Raw genomic sequence first — 18,462 nt, 5'->3', positions numbered from 1 at the left:
TACTCCTGAAGAGAGAGAGAGGGAGAGAGGGTCCCTGGGGTGGGTAAAACTAAGCTGCACTAACTGTATAAAATACTATAAAAACACTAACAAACTACATGCAATTATATTTACAGGATGAAGATGATATGATGGTAGCTCTGAACACACAGGATTCTAACTCAGGCCATGAGGCAGTAAGAAGAAACTGAAGAGGCAGTTGGTCCACACCTCTCCTTATACACTTGGTGATGTGCACAAGATCCAAAGCACAAGAGTGGACCAAAGGATGCTACTTGCAAGATTTTCTGGTCTTAGTCGCATGGTCCACATGTGTACCCACATAGGGACCAGCATTAGAAGAACTGCTATTATTTATGTAGCACCTGCACTGTCTTAGGAACTATATGGACAGGCAAGAAGCCGTGCCTCTGTTCCAAAGGGCTTATAATCTATGCAGCCATCATATAGACAAAGAGCAAGGGATGGGATGTCACAAAAGTAATAATTACTGGAAGTGTGTGTCACAAATTTTGTAAGTTCTACATTATTATTGTTTTTTAATTCCCCCTCAGTTTTTTACTAAATATTTAGTTGAGGGAAAACTGAATAAATGATGATGTATTAGTGGTGACCATTGTATCATGGTATTGAATGCTTGAAGAAATCATACACAATGCAAAACAAGAATACAGAAGAGTTGGACAAAACTGTGCATTAGCAGAGCTATATTTTATATCAACTGATACAACATCTGGGTCAACACCTGAGAGAAGACTTAATATCAGGAGTGTTAAACTCATTCTAATATGTTACCCACTTGGAACAGTTGGTTTTTTGGGAAGAAGGGGAGGGCAGAATTTTTGTTGTACACTTGCTTTGGATAAATAAATAGCTTACTTAACAGTAAATGCCTCTTAATGGGCCAGGTTTTGCTCAGGTCCTTTGATAACTCTGTCTTTGAATAGCTGCTGCACTATATAACTTTAATGCTTTCTTTTTTTTCCTCAATGTTTCATGAAGTACTGGACTAACAATGTAAAAATCTGCACCACATAGAATCTCTAATGTGAAAGAACGAACTCTTCAAAAATTGTTCCAACACAAATCCTACTGCTACGATTTATCTGCTATTATTGGTCCTTAGATGTTAAGGTAATAGGCATCTTAGAAATAACTTTAATATCTAGAATCCTTTCATATCTTAATAGCTGCAGTTTTTCCTCACCTTTTGACCAGTAAAATATGAACATTTTTAGCATTATCTAAACTTTCTGACAGGACTGGTGTACATGGTTTGATTTGCTTTTACAGTAATCCTTATTATGACAATTTTTGCTGTGAAATATAAATAGATTATTCAATTTTAAGAACCATAAATTTAAATAACATTAGGAGTCTTGCAGAATCATTAACTCATTACTGTTTTTAATCAAACTCAGTCCCTTGACATTATCGAATATAGTGTTTGTATTTAATTCCACTAATGAGAAAAGAGCATAGTGATACCAAAAGGGAAAAAAATCTTTCTTGGAAGTTTGTTCACTGTGCTGTATGTTATTAACCAGAAATATTGAAACAATGGATTTTTGTATGTGTGTGTTTTAGAAATACCCAACATAATTAGAACATAGTCTAGATAACTGGTTGTCAAGTTTCACTTTTAAATTGGAACTGCCTGTTAAATAAATTCATTAAATATTGTCCTAAACCGTAGTTTCTTGGATTTATTTTTTCCTCAACTACATATATACAATGTAAAAATAGTCACATTGTTTTCAAAATACTTCTCAACATTTTTAATAATAAAAAAGAGCAAGTGTTTGCTTTTAATATTATAATATAATATATTTTAGATTATTAATATTAATTAAAATATTTTATTATATTTATATTAACAATTTATATTAGCAATATAAATATGATAAAATAATAAAACAAAAAAGCAAAACATTTTTTCAAAATATTCAAAATTTGTAATAAAACAAACAAAAAAAGCAAAGTTAGGAAAGAATGTCATCTGTTTGACTACCATTCTACAAAAGGTAAAATGTTACAGTTTACAGAAATGTTAATTATAAAATGACCATATTTTCAAAATCAAGAACTAGGACCTTTCTCTGGCAACATTTTTTTAGGATCACAAACTAAGGATCATACAAAGCACTTTTAAAAAATAAAAAAAATTAAAAAAAGGACTTCTGGAACTGCTATTTACTCAACAGTAACGTATTTCTCAGAGTGGATGATATTCCAGTAACTAAACTTTTTTAAATATAACACTGTGCAAGTTTTGTTAACGTTCACTTAGAGCAAAAGAATGGCTTCAATAGTTTTCATCCTTATTAAATTTTTCTCTTTCCTCCCAACATTGTTCATCACATTGAACACTCATTCCACTGAACTGTTTGTTCCTAGTAGGCATAGAGCAACTTCTACCCCATGTAACAACACATCTTGAACAAACAAATTATAGTTAAAAAAAATAAAGAACCAAAATCATTTTCACTGATGAAATTAAAAAACATTTGAGTTGTCCCAAAAGAACAACCCAGGAAACTGGGACATCATGTCAAAAAGAAGACTGCCTCAATTTTACCACTACAACTACAACCAGACAATTTCCATGGTACAAAAAGTTTGTTAAAACAAGTTCTACTCTTGCAAGATGTAGGTATTTGGTATGATTCTGATTCACATATCAGTATTACACCAGCATAACTCAATAGCGTTTCTCTTCATTTGCACAGGTGCAGGTGAGAGGATAATGAGGCCTTTTCTGCTAAGTACTTATCTGAATTGGGGAGCTGTCTGACATATGGATCTGGATACAGTGGTTATTCAGAGATAATAATGAAAGTGTGATTTCCTAAATCAACTATCATCTCAGAATCTCACTCTACATACTACTGAATAGGTCCTATGGTAAGAGAACTCAAGTGAAACAAAGTGGCTCTGGCATCTATATCCACTGTTGTCAAATCTCATGTTTTTATCATCAGTGTTATGTTATTTGGTATTTTTCTTAAACCCTGAGATTCTGAAGACATTCTTCCATGAGATTCTCAGTATTCCTTTTAAAAAAAATAGTTTCTAGTCTCCACACCCGCAGACAAAAGCTTGAAAATCTGTCCTGACTGTACCGTACAGGCTCAAGAATCAAAAGGCTAATACAAGAACTCAACACCTATTATATATTTCAAAATTCATTATTTTGAAGACAATGTCATGATTTGTTGGAGACTGACTAATGATTTTGAATGTTTGGGGTTGACAATACTGCATACAACAAATGAGATGTAACCTGTGGTATCCGATGATAATAGTAGGTATGCCATGATAATATATATAGTCTTCTCAGATGAGGGACTGTGCCTGCATGTGTGTTTGCACAGCACCTAGTAGATCAGGGCTCTGATGAGACAAGCTGTGCTAAAGCAAGGTAATTATTAACAGCCTGTTCTTTCAGATTGCACCTAAACTAGACTGCTCTTAAATCAGAACGGTAGCATTTTACACCCACTACTTTGCACAGGTTTAAACATCTGTACTAGGTTCAAGGCAGTGGTGAATCAGGTCCTAAAGCAATAATAATTTACTGTAAAGTACGTATATTCATTATTGAGTAAATCAGAATCTTAGGGCAGCATTAGATGAGGTCATATAAACCTTGTCCAAGAGAGAACACCCTTAAGGAACTCTTATAGTGGAACACTTAACAAAATGGATAAAACCTTTTCATCAGGCAATCTAGTTTTCAGCATTTTGAAAGCTGCACAAAATGCCATTCTGATCACAGTAAAATGCTACAGAACAATGAGGGATCCTGAACACTGCTCCCACTAGATGTGTTTATGATTTATAACCAAAGCAAAATTTAACTGTAACCCTTTCCCAACTAAATTAAACCAGAAAGTGAATAAGAGCACAGAACAGTCACTTATTCAAACCCCAGACTTGAGTCTACTAAAGAACCTCTCCAAATTTAACATCAAATTAGAAAACTAACTTTGCCTGTTTGGTGCTAACAATCTGGAGCGACTAAAGATAATGATCAATTAATGTCGTATCACTATTTGGCGCTGGGGAAACCAGATTTGCAGAATACAAGGGTAAAGAAAAAAAAATTCTCTCTTTTTTAAATTAAGGTACAGTGATTAATGTTTAGGTTACACTCATTGGAATTTTACTGCAGTGTTATGCCTCCAAATTCCAAAGTAGAAAAAATCTAATAGAAAATCTGTTTAGTAAATGAACAAACTCTAGTTAGTGGTTAACATGTGGTCAGACATGACTCATTTATTTCTCTAAAACCCCATGACCTGAAGTTTTATAGAAAAATAATATAAAGAAAATCAGTATTGAAGTCTTGACTCTGACCTCACTTATACTGTTGAAAATCAGAGTAACTCCAGTGAAGACAAAGAAGATACACTGGGATGAAACCAGTGTAATGGGAGATCTAAATCAGTGTTTATATTTAGCTCATAGTTCATAGATTACAAGTATCTAGCATATCTTTAGAGCACCCAAATCTCCTAGTGTGCCTTGGCTACTAGCTTTTTATGTGATGCAGTAAAACAGATAATTTAAAAGCCTCCTGTCATTCACTTTAATGGAATAGATACACATCAAATACATAGAGATTAAAGCTTCCTTGTCTGATTTTTCTTTAATATCTGAATGGCTGAGATATGTAACATTTTAAGTAAGGGATAATAGGAGGTTGCTTTTATACAACTTTAATCTGGTTCCTGGGAAGATAATCTGCCAGGCAAAAACCAAACTGTCTATCACATCAAGGGAACCAGATAATTTTTAATGAATATCAAAAGTTTCCCTCTCTTCACTATGTACACATACATCCCCAGATCTCCTTTTTAAACCCCAAATATATTTAACAAGCACACCAAATAAAACCCCAATTTCCCATCATTATTCTCTCAGCATCTGCTCCCCTCTTAACATGGGGTTCTGTCTTTGGCTGCTAATGAGTTTAAGCCCATGTGATAATGGCCCAATATGACAAAGAAGCGCTATGAGCCACTCAGTGCTACACAGGACAGCCAACCCTATCATTACAGTGATGAGTACAATGAGAGATGGGAAATATCTGGTAAATTGAATGTGTTTATATAATCCGCCATGATAACCAGCACAGGGCCATTAAAGGGATAGGGGGAGGTAGGAAACTGTATTTTTATGAGATAAGGGAGGGAGTAGGGATTGTAAGGGATTGATTTACACACAGTCTCAAATTGGAGGGAATGTGGAGAAGATCCATCCCAAGGGGAACTTCAGGATGGACTGTGGCTCAGGAACCACAGTCCCATCCAGAACTCCCCAGATGTATGGGGGTGTGTGCATACTGCACCATCTCTAGCCATGGCTCTCCCTCCTCTCTTCTCCCCTCCCCTCCCCGCCACCGCCCTGCCCTCCCCCCACGAGCTCCAACTGTGCCTATCCCTTGTACTGGGCACAAAAGCATCAGGAAAAAATCTAGCCCTAAATTGAGCTAACTGAGCTAACTGCAGAAAGGAAAGTATTTTAAAATTAATTTAAATAGATTTTTGTAGTGTTAAAAAGCGGGTGAATTATTGAAGAGGAAAGAGGGAAATTACAGGAGGTATCTTCTTGTAGTGGGTAAGTACTATGTGCAAGAAATGACTTGGAGATCTTTTCGTAAATATAATTCTGTTTTCTTTTATAAAAAAAATAAAGCAAAAGTTAAACCATTCCCAGCAGGCTGCTAATGTAAATGGTGTTTGGCACAAAACACCTTAAGGAATGTATAATTCATATGAGGAGACAGGCAAAATCAAGCCAAATAAATCAGTTTCATTTGCTAAGCAATGCATGTTTCATTCTATTACACCACACCAGAAAATATTATAACACTATGAATGGTTAGTTATCATGACAACAACTGGTACAATTCTAACTAGCCTAAAAAAATGGTATTTATTTGAATAAGCTGTGTCATATTACTCCCCCAGATACTTTATTCAGGGAAAGCGTTAAATAACTCATAACACTACTTCATTACTACCAAGCTCATCTCCTAAATTAGAATTATTCTCTAGGATTTAAAGTCTGCTATGAGCTCAGATTTTTATCAAATGATGCATACTATGGATCAAGTGAAGCAGAATTGATTTTCTGGTTTAACTGGCCTCAACACTATCCCACCCAAGAAAGAGTCAAGTAGGATTTATACCAATGAGATGTAGCAGAGCCTGTCACATGAGATATCCAATTACACTCCAGCATGAAACTTTAACCCACCCTCGACCTCTGAAAATCTTTTTTAAACAGAGAAAGGGGACTAACCTCGTTTATCAGTGTACATGCCCATATACAAAATGAAAAATGGTTTCAAACAGATACTCATTTATATGCAAGAATGTTACAAGCATCAGAACAGCCTGTCAGAGGAAAATGCATCTTTCTTTTATAATACTACTTATTCTCCATGGTGAATGTTCTGGCTCTCTCACCTTTTCTAGAGGTTAAATGACATATGCAAAACTTGTTCATTTTTGTGGACAGTCATTTGAGGTAAGACATACTCACCAACAAAAAATGGCTGCACTTCTGCGACTCATTTGGTGATAAATGGTTTACTGAGTTAAATTAAATATAAAATAATCTACTCATCTGTGCATGGGGAAAGAAACTATAGACATATGCATATATAAGTGGACATGGGGAAACAGCTTCTTTTATTTAAATTTATGAGCCACAAAATTTTGTAAGTCAACAAAACAACATGGATTTGCATTACTTGGGGAATTCTGCACACCACTATAGGCAAACAAAGACATAGAATAGGTCTCAGTTTCCCCACAACCACTGAAAAATGACAGCAGCTATCAACTGCCCCTGAAACAATGAAGGCGAGTAAGAAAGACAAGACACCCAAGTGCCCATACTGAACACATACTGGAGATTTATGTTTCAGCTGAAAGGATCACTCACTAAGTAGTCGTGGAATTTTCTGCAAAACTAGAGGAGAGAGATGAGGCAGGAAATGGAATCCATTTCAAGCTATCAGCTGAAACACTGACTAGTGCAACTGAATGGACGTCTATGCCAAATGTTGCACGCAGTGTTACGTAGCCATGTTGGTCCCAGGATATTAGCGAGACAAGAGGGATGAGGTAATATCTTTTATCGGTTCACCTGGTCTTTCTATGCCAAAGTCTATAAAATCCTACTGCTGTTTTCAAAAAGCAAAAAATCAGGTTATGGCTGCACCACGAGCTAGATCCAAATGTGACTGACCTGCTCATGTACACATACTCATGCTAGCTCTCATCGAGCTAGCACGACTATAAATAGCCACGTACCTATGACAGCACTCAGAGCAGCAGCAGCAGACACATCTGAGCAGTGCCAAGTACATACCCCCAGTTTTTGACAGGTTTGTAGTTGGCACAGCTCAGCCATGCCCCTGCTGCCACTACCAGTGCTATCGTGGCTACACTGCAATTTATAGTCATACTAGTTTGATGAGAGTTAGTGCGAGTATGTGCGGGAGCTAGGGAGCCGCACCCTTAGCTCATAGCGTAGACGTTGCCTTCGTTTCAAAAGGAAACTAGTCTCTTACATGTTTATGCACCCACACACCTCTTCAGCAAAAGCAGAACTGTAAAGTAACCTGTAAGCAAAGGAGTGTCTCTCTCCACACGCATAGCTCAGACAATCACATATTGTAAATTGTTTACATTTTCTGAGAGCAATAAAGTAGTTCCACCCCGTCCTGAGGGCCCACTGCAGCTAACAGGCACAGAGAGGGTAGTAATGCTACTGCTGGAAACACTATCTTTTGCTTAGATGTACAGGTGGGACCTGTAACCAGCACAGAACATTCGTGGATCCAGGTAACTGCCTTCTGCATTCCATTCCAGTAAGCTTCGTTAGAAGGAAATGATGTTGAGAAAAGCCCATGAAGAAAACCTTTCAGGGTTTCCAGTGCAGTTTTCCCCTCTCACTGTTTAATACAGGAAGGGAACCTCTGCCCCATGATATGAATAGCTATATAAACAGACAATGAAATAATAAATAATGCTAATAATAATAGTAATAATAACAACAACTATCATTTATATGGTGCTGTATTGGTAGGATTTTCAAAAGCTCTCCATGCTGGTCTGACTCTGCTCCCAAATCTACCATAGACTTCAATGGGAGCAAAGTTAGACCAATGCTGAGTGCTTTTAAAAATCCCATCCTATATGTTTTAAGCATTTAAACATTAACTAATTAATACCTCCAACCCCTCCTTCCCCACCTCTCCCCCCCCCCCATGAGAGGCAGGTACAGTAGTAACCATTATTACCTCAATTTTTACAGTTGGGGCACTTGAGGCAGAGATTGATTGATTTGCCCAAGACCACAGAGAGTCAGTGGTAGAGCTAAGATCCCCTTAGGTCCCCTAGCTCCCAGTCCATGCTTTAGCCACTATATAACTATTTAGGTAGTTAGTAAAATGGAATAGAATAGATGATTAAATAGTGTTCTCATTAAACATTACCATTCTACAATGCAAACGATACAGGAATAAATTAAGATAATGATTCATTGTCATATATGCCACAATCAAGCAACTGAGTTTCAGGGTTGTTGGAATTTTGGTTCTTTTGGTTTGTTTTGGGGTTTGGAGTTTTTTGTTTTTTTCCTCTAATATTTTTTCTGAGCATGTTTCTTATTTTCGTGTTCCATATTTAGTCTATAAAAATCTTGTCAAATATGAATGTACAAATATCAGAAAATGTAATGGAAAAATTGAAAATATTAAAGACATTACGATTAAAAAGTAAAAAAATCTAAAGTTTCACCACATAAGTATCAATTTAGGCTAAATTAAAAAAACTGGGGCTCTTGAATGCCTCTAATATTTCAATTAACTTGTAATAAGAAGAAAACTTGGCTAAATTTTCAGGTATTATGGACTAAATCTCAATCCTGCAAACACTTGTGCACATATTTAATTTTATGCACATGGGTAATCCTACTGAAGTCAAAGGAACGACTCATGTGGAAAGTTAAGTATATGCATAAGTATTTTGTAGGGATTGAGGCCTAAAATCTTAAAACCTATTGTTTCTATTACTAAAATTCAGGAACTATTTATTATGTTGGGTCAATTCCTGCAGTCACTGCTTAGTAGTCCTCAATGTCCCCACCCGGCTGCCAAAACTTCCAGCTTCACCCTCACATTTTTGACAACACAGTTATGAGTTTTCAATACACAAATCCAAAGCACACTGAAAACCTGAAGGAGGCTGGGAACTTAAATTTAACCTAACATCAAAATAAATACCAGCAGGAATACTGGACTGGTTGTACCATACTGGAAAGAAGCAGTGAGCAGAAGATTGCTTGGGTGAACCAGTGCTGCATAATTCTGGGATCCCAGAAGAATTATATAGGTCTAATATTTTGCTTAGGACATAATACTTTGTTCACAGAGAGTCTTTGAACTTGTCTACGTGGCCCCAAATTTTGGACTATGGGACTGGTCCCCAAATTGTTGGGCACACACAAACTAAAAGTTTGGGCTAACAAAGTCCTCTTTAAACAGGACTTAAGTTAATAAGAACTAGGTACCTTTTCATTTGCACCTGCAGCATCTACACAGGGGAGTTATACCACCGCATGGTAGCGTAAACTGCAATTTACACCTACATAGTCCAAACTGCAGAGTGCTACAAACATAGCCTTTGTAAAAAGAAATTCCTTTTGATTACATGTTTTCAGGCTATTATACTGTAGCATATATTTGAGCCTACAAAAATGTACTTCTATCACTATTCCACACTCCTTGATCATTTTTATTCATAAAGTTGGAATTCTTAGCTCCAATTAATGTTAGTATGTTTTTATCAGTCTAAAACAAAAATAGGGCAGAAAACACATTTTGAGAGAAATTTAGGAATAATGCATAATTTCAGCTTAACTTCCTGAAAACAGACTGAATCATCTTTGGCGAAAGAACAGGCCTTTCCTTAGACAAAATAAATAGAAGTGTTCAAATAGGGCTTACCAGTCTGTTGTGTTTGTGCCATTCTTTTCGGATAAGTCTTACTATGACTTCTTTCAACATTTTGGTCAGGTCGAGGAAGCTGAATAGAAAAGTCTCTGCTCATCTGCAAAGCTGTCCTGCCACTTGAAAATGCAACAAAATCAATGTTATGGATAAATGGAAAATTGCAAAGTGAACCTTAAAGCAATTTAACATTTTTAGTCAGAGAAATTATGCTGGGTTGGGATAGCACAGTGAATTAGTCATCAACCTGTTACCCATGGAACCTGATTCAAGTTCTAATATTCCTGCTCGCACAGCAGGTTGTGTGGTTTTAACTACAATGCTATTCACTGTGATTTTGTTTCAGATCAAACCTTGGCATAACTGCCACCAGATCATGCCAATCTCTTCTGCATTTGGTATTTTTCCAACTGAGTGTAACAAAACAGTTCCAGAAATCCACACAAAATGCTGCTTTATTGAGAATGAAGACAGTCGCCAGCATAGTCTGGCCTTTTTTGTGGCCTCTCGATAACCTTCGAACATGCAGTTTTCTGAAGTCATTTGATTTCCTAATTAATTTTACAGTCATTTATCTTACTAAAACATACCTTTAACACTGCTCTGTTTGAGGCAACAAATGGCTGCCCTAATATTTCAAAGCATCAAAATGGGAATGATAAAGGGACACCAAAATCAGGTGCAATGGAAGACTGCAACAAGCCACTGTCAAACACCAAAAAATTATAAGACCTGATTTTCATTTATACTCAGGCCCCTTTCCATTGCAAAAGCAATGTAAAAGGGACATAACGGTGTGAGAAATTATATTTACACCCATTTTTAAGCTCCGTCACAGGTGACTAAAGTGGTGTAAAGCTGCCTTAGTGTAAATGTGAATTAGGTCATAGACTGTAAATATATGCACTGTTCCTAAAAAGCATATTATGCCTGAGTACCAGTGGAGCTCTCAAATTTTTCTTTTAGATATTATGGAAAATACATAAAAATAATTAATTAAAACGTAAGTGTTCCTGTGTTTACAATAGTTGGGAAAGATATTAAACATTTTCAGATTTAAATCAACATAAATATTAAAATCTATAGTAGAGATAAGCTTTATGATACACAAATAACAAATAAGATATATCTCTGTTTCACAAAAAACTGTGGCTCCAGTTTGGACCTATGTTACTGAATTGTTTTCTATAAAATTAAGTTATACTTTCCCTCCCCCGGTAAAAAACAAAACCAAACCAGAAGATAAAACTACAAATTTATTCTATAATTTCTGGATTTAACCTTAAAGTGATATGAACCATAAATGACAAATGCAGCTTTAAACTAAACATTTGTGAATGAACACAATAATATATTAACCAGATAGCAATATGAATTTTATTTATTTTCTGATGTCACACAATAAGATCTATTAAACACGAACACTATTTCACTAATAACACTAATATTATCAAACAGTATTTTAATTTCAACAACAATAAAATGCAGAGACTTTCAAGTTTTTGTATAGATTTCTTACATTTATTTTTAAATTAAGGTTTTTGGAAAGATCATTTCTAGCAGTAATTCCCAGTTGCCATATCTGCAGTGCAATGATTTAAAAACATTCAGAGGCATTTCTAATGAGTGAAAAGCATTTATACTGTGTATTAAATATTGTCATTAGTATTTGAGTTATGTGAACATCCATTTGGATGAACACTTTTTTTTACTTCTTTAAACATCAGAAAATATATTCAAGGGGAAAAAAAACTATCAGACTGGATCAAAGTAATACTGGTTTTAAGTTTCATATTATTTTATTCTGCAGGTTTAGCCAGAAAATATTAACCAAAGTTATAGGTCTGCAACCATGTTAACCTTTACAACCCCCCAAGAGCACCCTTAATTAATCCCCTGTAGGCAACACCTAATCTAAACAACTAATCCAATAACCGGGAGTTCAGCTTTCTTGTAAACTATCAGTTTCCAAACAAACAAACACTCCAGAGGCTAACAAGGAAAGGTTATGACCCCCTCTTCTCAGGCATGGAATTATAGCTTTTGTCTTGAGCTTACAATATATATGCAGAAATGCAGTTTTATTGTTGCACCCCAATGATACAACCCACTCTCCAAAAAAATAAAAAAAACAGAAGGGAGCAGGAGGGAGAATCAGATCTACAGTGTAAGCAAACAGCTGATGCTTTAAGCACACAAAGATGCTGTTAATTACAGTCACCAATATGCACGTAATGAAGCAATAGTTATTGACTCTCAAATGCCGAGTGCCAATATGATAGTGAAATGCCCAGGAGCTGAACTTTAATAGGATAGTGCCAATCTTTTTTAAAATGCCAAATGATTAAAACACTAACCCAGGTCTGGGGAAAACCCTTGTAGATCAAGACAGCACAAGTTAGGATTCCTTCTTCCCTTCTGGTGATAAGAGAAGATTTTATCTGGAATGTTTAAAAAATATTTTTGCAGTCGACAATGACCCATCTCAGGAGGTGAATTCATTATAATCACCAGCCACCTGGAGGTGCTGGATATTGACAGCCTGACAGACAAATGAAGGAGGAAAGTAAGAGGCAAGAGCTCCAGGAGCAGAAATAACTATTTAAGTGTGGCCAATTGCAACAAAAAAATGTTAAAATCTTATGCCATGGCTATGATGGAGGCAAATTTTTTTCTCCTGCAGCACAGTGTCTGCCACATCCCAATCAGCAAAACTGTTTCAGGAGGTGGACAGCCTGGGTCTTCTCTGTTCCAGCCTAGAATCAAGTATTTCTCATTGTGAGTAGCTTTCACTCCAACTTCATACATAAGATTACTCCAATAAGGAGTAGATTGGAAGCCCATATGAAGGCAGATCCTTCTCTATCAAGATTTTGGCCCTCTTTTGTTCTGGGGGTGCTTAACACGTTGAGGATTATTACTTATGATTTTAGGTTTGTGCTTCTGGGATGCAGTGACAAGGAGACTCCACCCCACACTGTGACTTTCAAACTTGGCCATGGTGAGTATGGTATGGTATAGTACTTAAGACTTGTATTGCACTTTCTAGTCAAAGGTCTCAAAGCACCTTACAAAGATGAAAAAAGTGTTTTTATCTCCATTTGACTAATGGAGGACCTGATGTAGAGCGTATGTCTAGACCAGTGGTTCCCAACCTTTTTGGCTCAAGGGCCACAAATATCATTTTTACAACCCTGAAGAGCCACCAGTCTATCAACTCATAAAAAAATGTATTGACGGATACACTATTAATACAAACCACTACATATTTAAAATAAACATTTTGATGCTACTGTGCTCATTTTTACATTCACTATTTTACACCTACAAATTACTCTCAGTATGTCACACACTCACAGACAAAGCACTAGTGTAGATGAGTGACTGTCACTACACACTGAAGCACATGACTTGGCAGCTAAGTCACGGTGGGTGGCCTGCTAAGTGCAACCCAAACCAGAAGGTACTGATTTTTAGAGTCCTGCCCCTCCTCAAGCATGGTAGGTCCTGACTGCTCCCCCAGCAGCCTCCCTCCACTGCAACTAGACGGAAGGAGTTCAGTGTGGAGGCTGCCTCCTTGCTGATATCCCATCCCCCTGGCTGCAGCAGGGAAATTGCATGCATCTTGTACCTGTGCACTCCAAATGGGTCCCTGGGCAGTGACTCCCTTCTGCAGCCAGGAGGATGGGAAATCAGTGCTCCCCTCCATCTGGCTCTAGCCAGGGCCCCAGCACCTACAGACCCAGGCAGAGCGCTTTGCCATGCTCCCTGCAACAGCCAGAGGGAGGGGAGCACTGATCTCCCATCCCCTTGGCTTTAGCAAGGAGCCTGCACTGGTCTTGTAGCTCCGCAGCAATGCGCTCCACCTAGGTACTTAGGCAATGGCTCCCTTCTGCAGCCAGTGAGAGGGGAATGGCGGGCCACTATGAAAGACCCCACAGGCCACTTTTGGACCCCAGGACACAGGTTGGGAACCACTGGTTTGTACTATGGGGACTATGCTGGCATAGCTCCTTCACCATAACTATGCCAGCAAAACCCCACAGCATAGACACAGCCTACATTGACAGAAAGTGTTCTTACACTAGCATAAAAACCCTATCTCCCCCAAACAATGGTGGCTAGGCAAACAAGCATTCTTCCATTGACCTAGCAGCATCTATGCAGGGGGTTGGGTCAGCATTGTTACTTTGGTCAGTGGTGTAGACTTTTCACACTCCAGACTGATGTCACCAGGCCTCAGAAAAGTAAGTGGCCTGATTTCCAGAGATGATGAATGTCTGCAGCTTAGACTGAAGTTAACAGGAGTTGCAAGTGTTCTGCACTTCTGCAAGTCAGACCACAGGTGACTTGCTCAAGGTCACATAGTATGCGTGTGGCAAAGTTGGGTCTAAAATACAGGTCTCGACTCCAAATCTTGTGCCCCAACCATTAGACAAGGAAACCTTACATTCACCAGCTTGGTTTGATCTATCCCTAGCTTAGCCAAAAAGGACCAGATCCGTAGCCCCACTCTGGCTCATTTGTACTGCTCTGGCTCCAGTAGGGGCTGTATTGCTAGTTTAACTGGTCTCCCGAGGAATGCTCATTGCTGTGGCAATCCATACTTGTCAGAACTCCCCCTTCAGGCTATGGGCTGGGTTATACCTTAGAACACCCCTGAGGCTTCTTTATGTTGTGCTATGGGCAGTATTGGCCCCCAGCCAGCCCCAGAGATCAAGGAGCAACACAGCAACCTTGGCCCCTGCCTCTCTGCCTCCCTCCCAGTTCCTCCTTTGAGCACAACTAACTCAGACCAGAAAATCTGGCCCTGCATCTCACATCATACAATTGGTGAACTGGAATGTTATGATTAACAGTTTTTCTGGGGGGGAATAATCTGACTGTAAAGATTTTAAGGTGAAATAGATTTACCTGTACCGATGTTTATAACCTACGGATCCAAACTTGCTGAGTTTTCTCGACAGAGAGTTTGACTCATTTTCTGGCATTCTACATTAATTTAAGAATAAAATGACAGTAAAATTACACACACTCAAACACACAGTCAAACTAATTAATGTACATGTAGAATGGTTTTAGGATGATGCAATGCTACTATAGGCCAAAGTAATCTCCTCCACTTGTAACAGAAGTGGTGGGCACAAATTTGCAGGTCCAAAAAGAGGAATCATGGCTCCTCTGTAAGCGCCTCCTTATCCGCATGTCATGGCAGGCTCTCCATGGGTGTTTCATGGGACACAGGGTTCCAGGGATCCAGATAGGTGAAGCTAGATCTAGATGGACAGCTGCTTTCTGTGCCATCACCTTAACCCAAAACCAACAGAACATCCCTGTGCAGAGTGCTGGGAACCAATGAGCCAGCATTCTGGTCATTTAAACACCAATCAGTTCCTCCCGGGGTGGACCTGATGGGCCTAATTAGTGGATTTGAATGGGCTGGGGGAGGGCTAATGAGCAAATTGAAGGCACAGAAGAAAGAGGCAGGTTAGCAGAGCCAGAACCAGGAAGGGTCTCTGGCTAGCAAGATCTCTTTCCTCTCCTTGGCAGAGAACTGAGGAGAAATTGGAACTGTAAATAATTATTGTGTATGGATCAGTAAGATGGTGGGAAGAGCAAATGTAATTAAACTGCACTTGGATGTTTAACAACTGAAGGTCTCAGAGTCTGTGTAGACTGAGCAGAAGACCAGGAATGGGATGTCGCCTTGTCACAATCCCCATGAAAGTTATTGCCTACTGAGTCACCAATAATTTGTGCAAGTTCCTCCTTTGTAACATGGAGTACCCTTGAGCGAAGCACTGGGATCAGTAGCTGACAGGTATTACACAGTAGCTGTATTAGTTGTGCTGCATGGATCCTGGGGGAGCTGAGGAACAGGAGGCAGTGCAGAGCTACAGGGTCTTGAATGGCCCTTGCCTCCTGTTACTCCTCCAAGAGCCACAGTTTTGGAGGTCCAAAGACCTTGCCACTTCTTTGGTGGTAGGACAAACCCTACAAACGTTTATCCCATGAAAGAACAGGGAACAAATTCTGAGAGTGTGAAGTCATGGAGTTTCCTCACACCTACATTGGGATAACACATGTAAAGGAGCATTGTGCCCATAGTTAAGGGCATGTCAGTGTTGCAATATTATCATTGCAGGACTTTTGCAGGGGTTTGTAACACAACTGAACAAATTCGCTTCCAAATGAAACTTGCTTTGCACAGAGACATGCCCTGATCTTTAGAAGTTGCATACATACATCTCAGGATTTGCTGTATACTGTCATGCGGTGCAACAGGGCAGCCTGTCCCTTTGAGGGACAGGGGGCTTGCGGCCAACCAGCCGTTTAATTTATCAGACCCAGATGGGAAAAGGGCTGGGGGCGGGGGTTCAGGTGTGCTTTATCAAGGGCTGAGAGAGCTCAGATGAGTGGCAAATGCAGGAGAGAGATGGGCTTCCACAGTGGGTCCTGAAGCAGGGAATTGAAAGGAAGGGTGTATCCCCCTTTCATCACCGAGAGAGGTCTCTGGGAGCTGTAGCCCAGAGTGAACAAAGGAAATACTTTTTGTGTTTGATGTTTTTGCCTACATTCTATAGTTTAAGAATAAAGAGACTTGGGCACAGCATGTCTCACAGAGCACCGCAGAATCCAGAGGGCACCAATGGCAAGTCATGTTTGACCAACCTGATTGCCTTCTATGATAAGATAACTGGCTCTGTGGATGTGGGGAAAGCGGTGGAGGTGATATACCGTGACTTTAGCAAAGTTTTTGATAAGGTCTCCCACCGTATTTTTATCAGCAAGTTAAAGAAGGATGAGCTGGATGAATGGACTATAAAATGGATAGAAAGCTGGCTAGATCATCGGGCTCAACGGGTAGTGATCAATGGCTCGATGTCTAGTTGGCAGCCGGTAACAAGCGGAGTGCCCCAGGGGTCAGTGCTGGGGCCAGTTTTGTTCAACATCTTCATTAATGATCTGGAGGATGGGGTGGATTGCACCCCCAGCAAGTTTGCAGATGACACTAATGGTAGATTTGGAGTGGTAGATACACTGGAGGGCAGGGATAGGATAGAGTGACCTAGACAAATTGGAGAATTGGGCCAAAAGAAATCTAATGAGGTTCAACAAGGACAAGTGCAGAATCCTGCACTTAGGATGGAAGAATCCCATGCACAGCTACAGACTGGGGACCAACTGGCTAGGCAGCAGTTTGGCAGAAAAGGACTTGGGGGTTATAGTAGACAAGAAGCTGTATATGAGTCAACCGTGTGCCCTTATTGCCAAAAGGCTAACGACACATTGGGCTGCATTAGTAGGAGCATTGCCAGCAGATCAAGGGAAGTGATTATTCCCCTCTATTTGGCACTGCTGAGGCCTCATTTGGAGTATTGTGTCCAGTTTTGGGCCTCCCACTACAGAAAGGATGTGGACAAATTGGAAAGAGTCTAGCGGAGGGCAATGAAAATGATGAGGGGGCTGGAGCACATGACTTATGAGGAGAGGCTGAAGGAACTAGGCTTATTTAGTTTGGAGAAGAGAAGAATGAGGGGGCATTTGATAGCAGTATTTAACTACCTGAAAAGGGGCTCCAGGGTGGATGGAACTAAGCTGTTCTCAGTGGTACTAGATGACAGACAAAGAGCAATGGTCTCAAGTTGCAGTGGGGGAGATCTAGGTTGGATATTAGGAAAACCTTTTTCACTAGGAGGATGGTAAAGCACTGGAATGGGTTACCTAGGGAGGTGGTAGAATCTCCATCCTTAAAAGTTTTTTAGGTGTGGCTTGACAAAGCCCTGGCTGGGATGGTTTAGTTGGGGTTGATCCTGCTTTGAGCAGGGGGTTAGACTAGATGAACTCCTGAGGTCTCTTCCAACCCTAATCTTTTATGATTCTATGAAGAGTGGCTTAAGTCCACCCTAAACCCTGGGACCCTGGACCCTGGGAGTCTGTGCTATGCTTCTGAGAGGTGCAGCAAGAATCTCAGCCAGCATGTTTATCTTTTGTTGTCATAACATGGTAAAACCTTAATAACTTTACCTCCACTCACCTGAAGAATGTATGGTATTCTACACAGCATTTCCAAAGATGTTTACATGTGGTTTTGTTACGTGCTTCGAAAAAAAAGGAAGTTTCATTGCACTGAAATAAAAAAAGACCATGTTACTATGAGAGATTCTTCCTATTTTCATTGTGCCAAACTACACCTGTGGGGCCTGATTCTCCACTCCCTTGTGCCAGTGTACATCAGGAGAAACTTCACTGAGGTCAACAAAGAAGAAAGGCAGGTCATTAAAATACTTTGTCGCTTCTGGTTTTATGTATTATATTACTGAAAAAAAACTTTCCTAGAAAAAAAACCCCATGTTTTTTCATATATTCTATTAGTGATGTTTTCTGAAACCACACCTTAAAAGGCCAATCCAAAGCACACATTATTACAA

General features: G+C 39.1%; 1 protein-coding gene across 1 annotated transcript in view; it reads right to left on the bottom strand.

Moving 5' to 3' along the window:
- Positions 1-18,462, bottom strand: part of EPB41L4A (erythrocyte membrane protein band 4.1 like 4A) — a 209,401-nt gene that overhangs the window by 64,937 nt on the left and 126,002 nt on the right. The window contains exons 11-13 of the mRNA XM_067568812.1: positions 18,069-18,160; positions 14,945-15,022; positions 10,028-10,149 (exon numbers count right to left, since the gene is read on the bottom strand). Of these exons, the coding sequence (XP_067424913.1) occupies positions 10,028-10,149; positions 14,945-15,022; positions 18,069-18,160 (292 nt within the window). The remainder of the gene's footprint in view (positions 1-10,027; positions 10,150-14,944; positions 15,023-18,068; positions 18,161-18,462) is intronic.

Source organism: Emydura macquarii, unplaced genomic scaffold, assembly GCF_026122565.2.
Source record: "Emydura macquarii macquarii isolate MOO-44397 ecotype Brisbane River unplaced genomic scaffold, CSIRO-AGI_Emac_v2 contig_2897, whole genome shotgun sequence".
Lineage (NCBI taxonomy): Eukaryota > Metazoa > Chordata > Testudines > Chelidae > Emydura > Emydura macquarii.
Note: the sequence above shows the minus strand (reverse complement) of the source record. Positions and strands in the feature narration are given on the sequence as shown.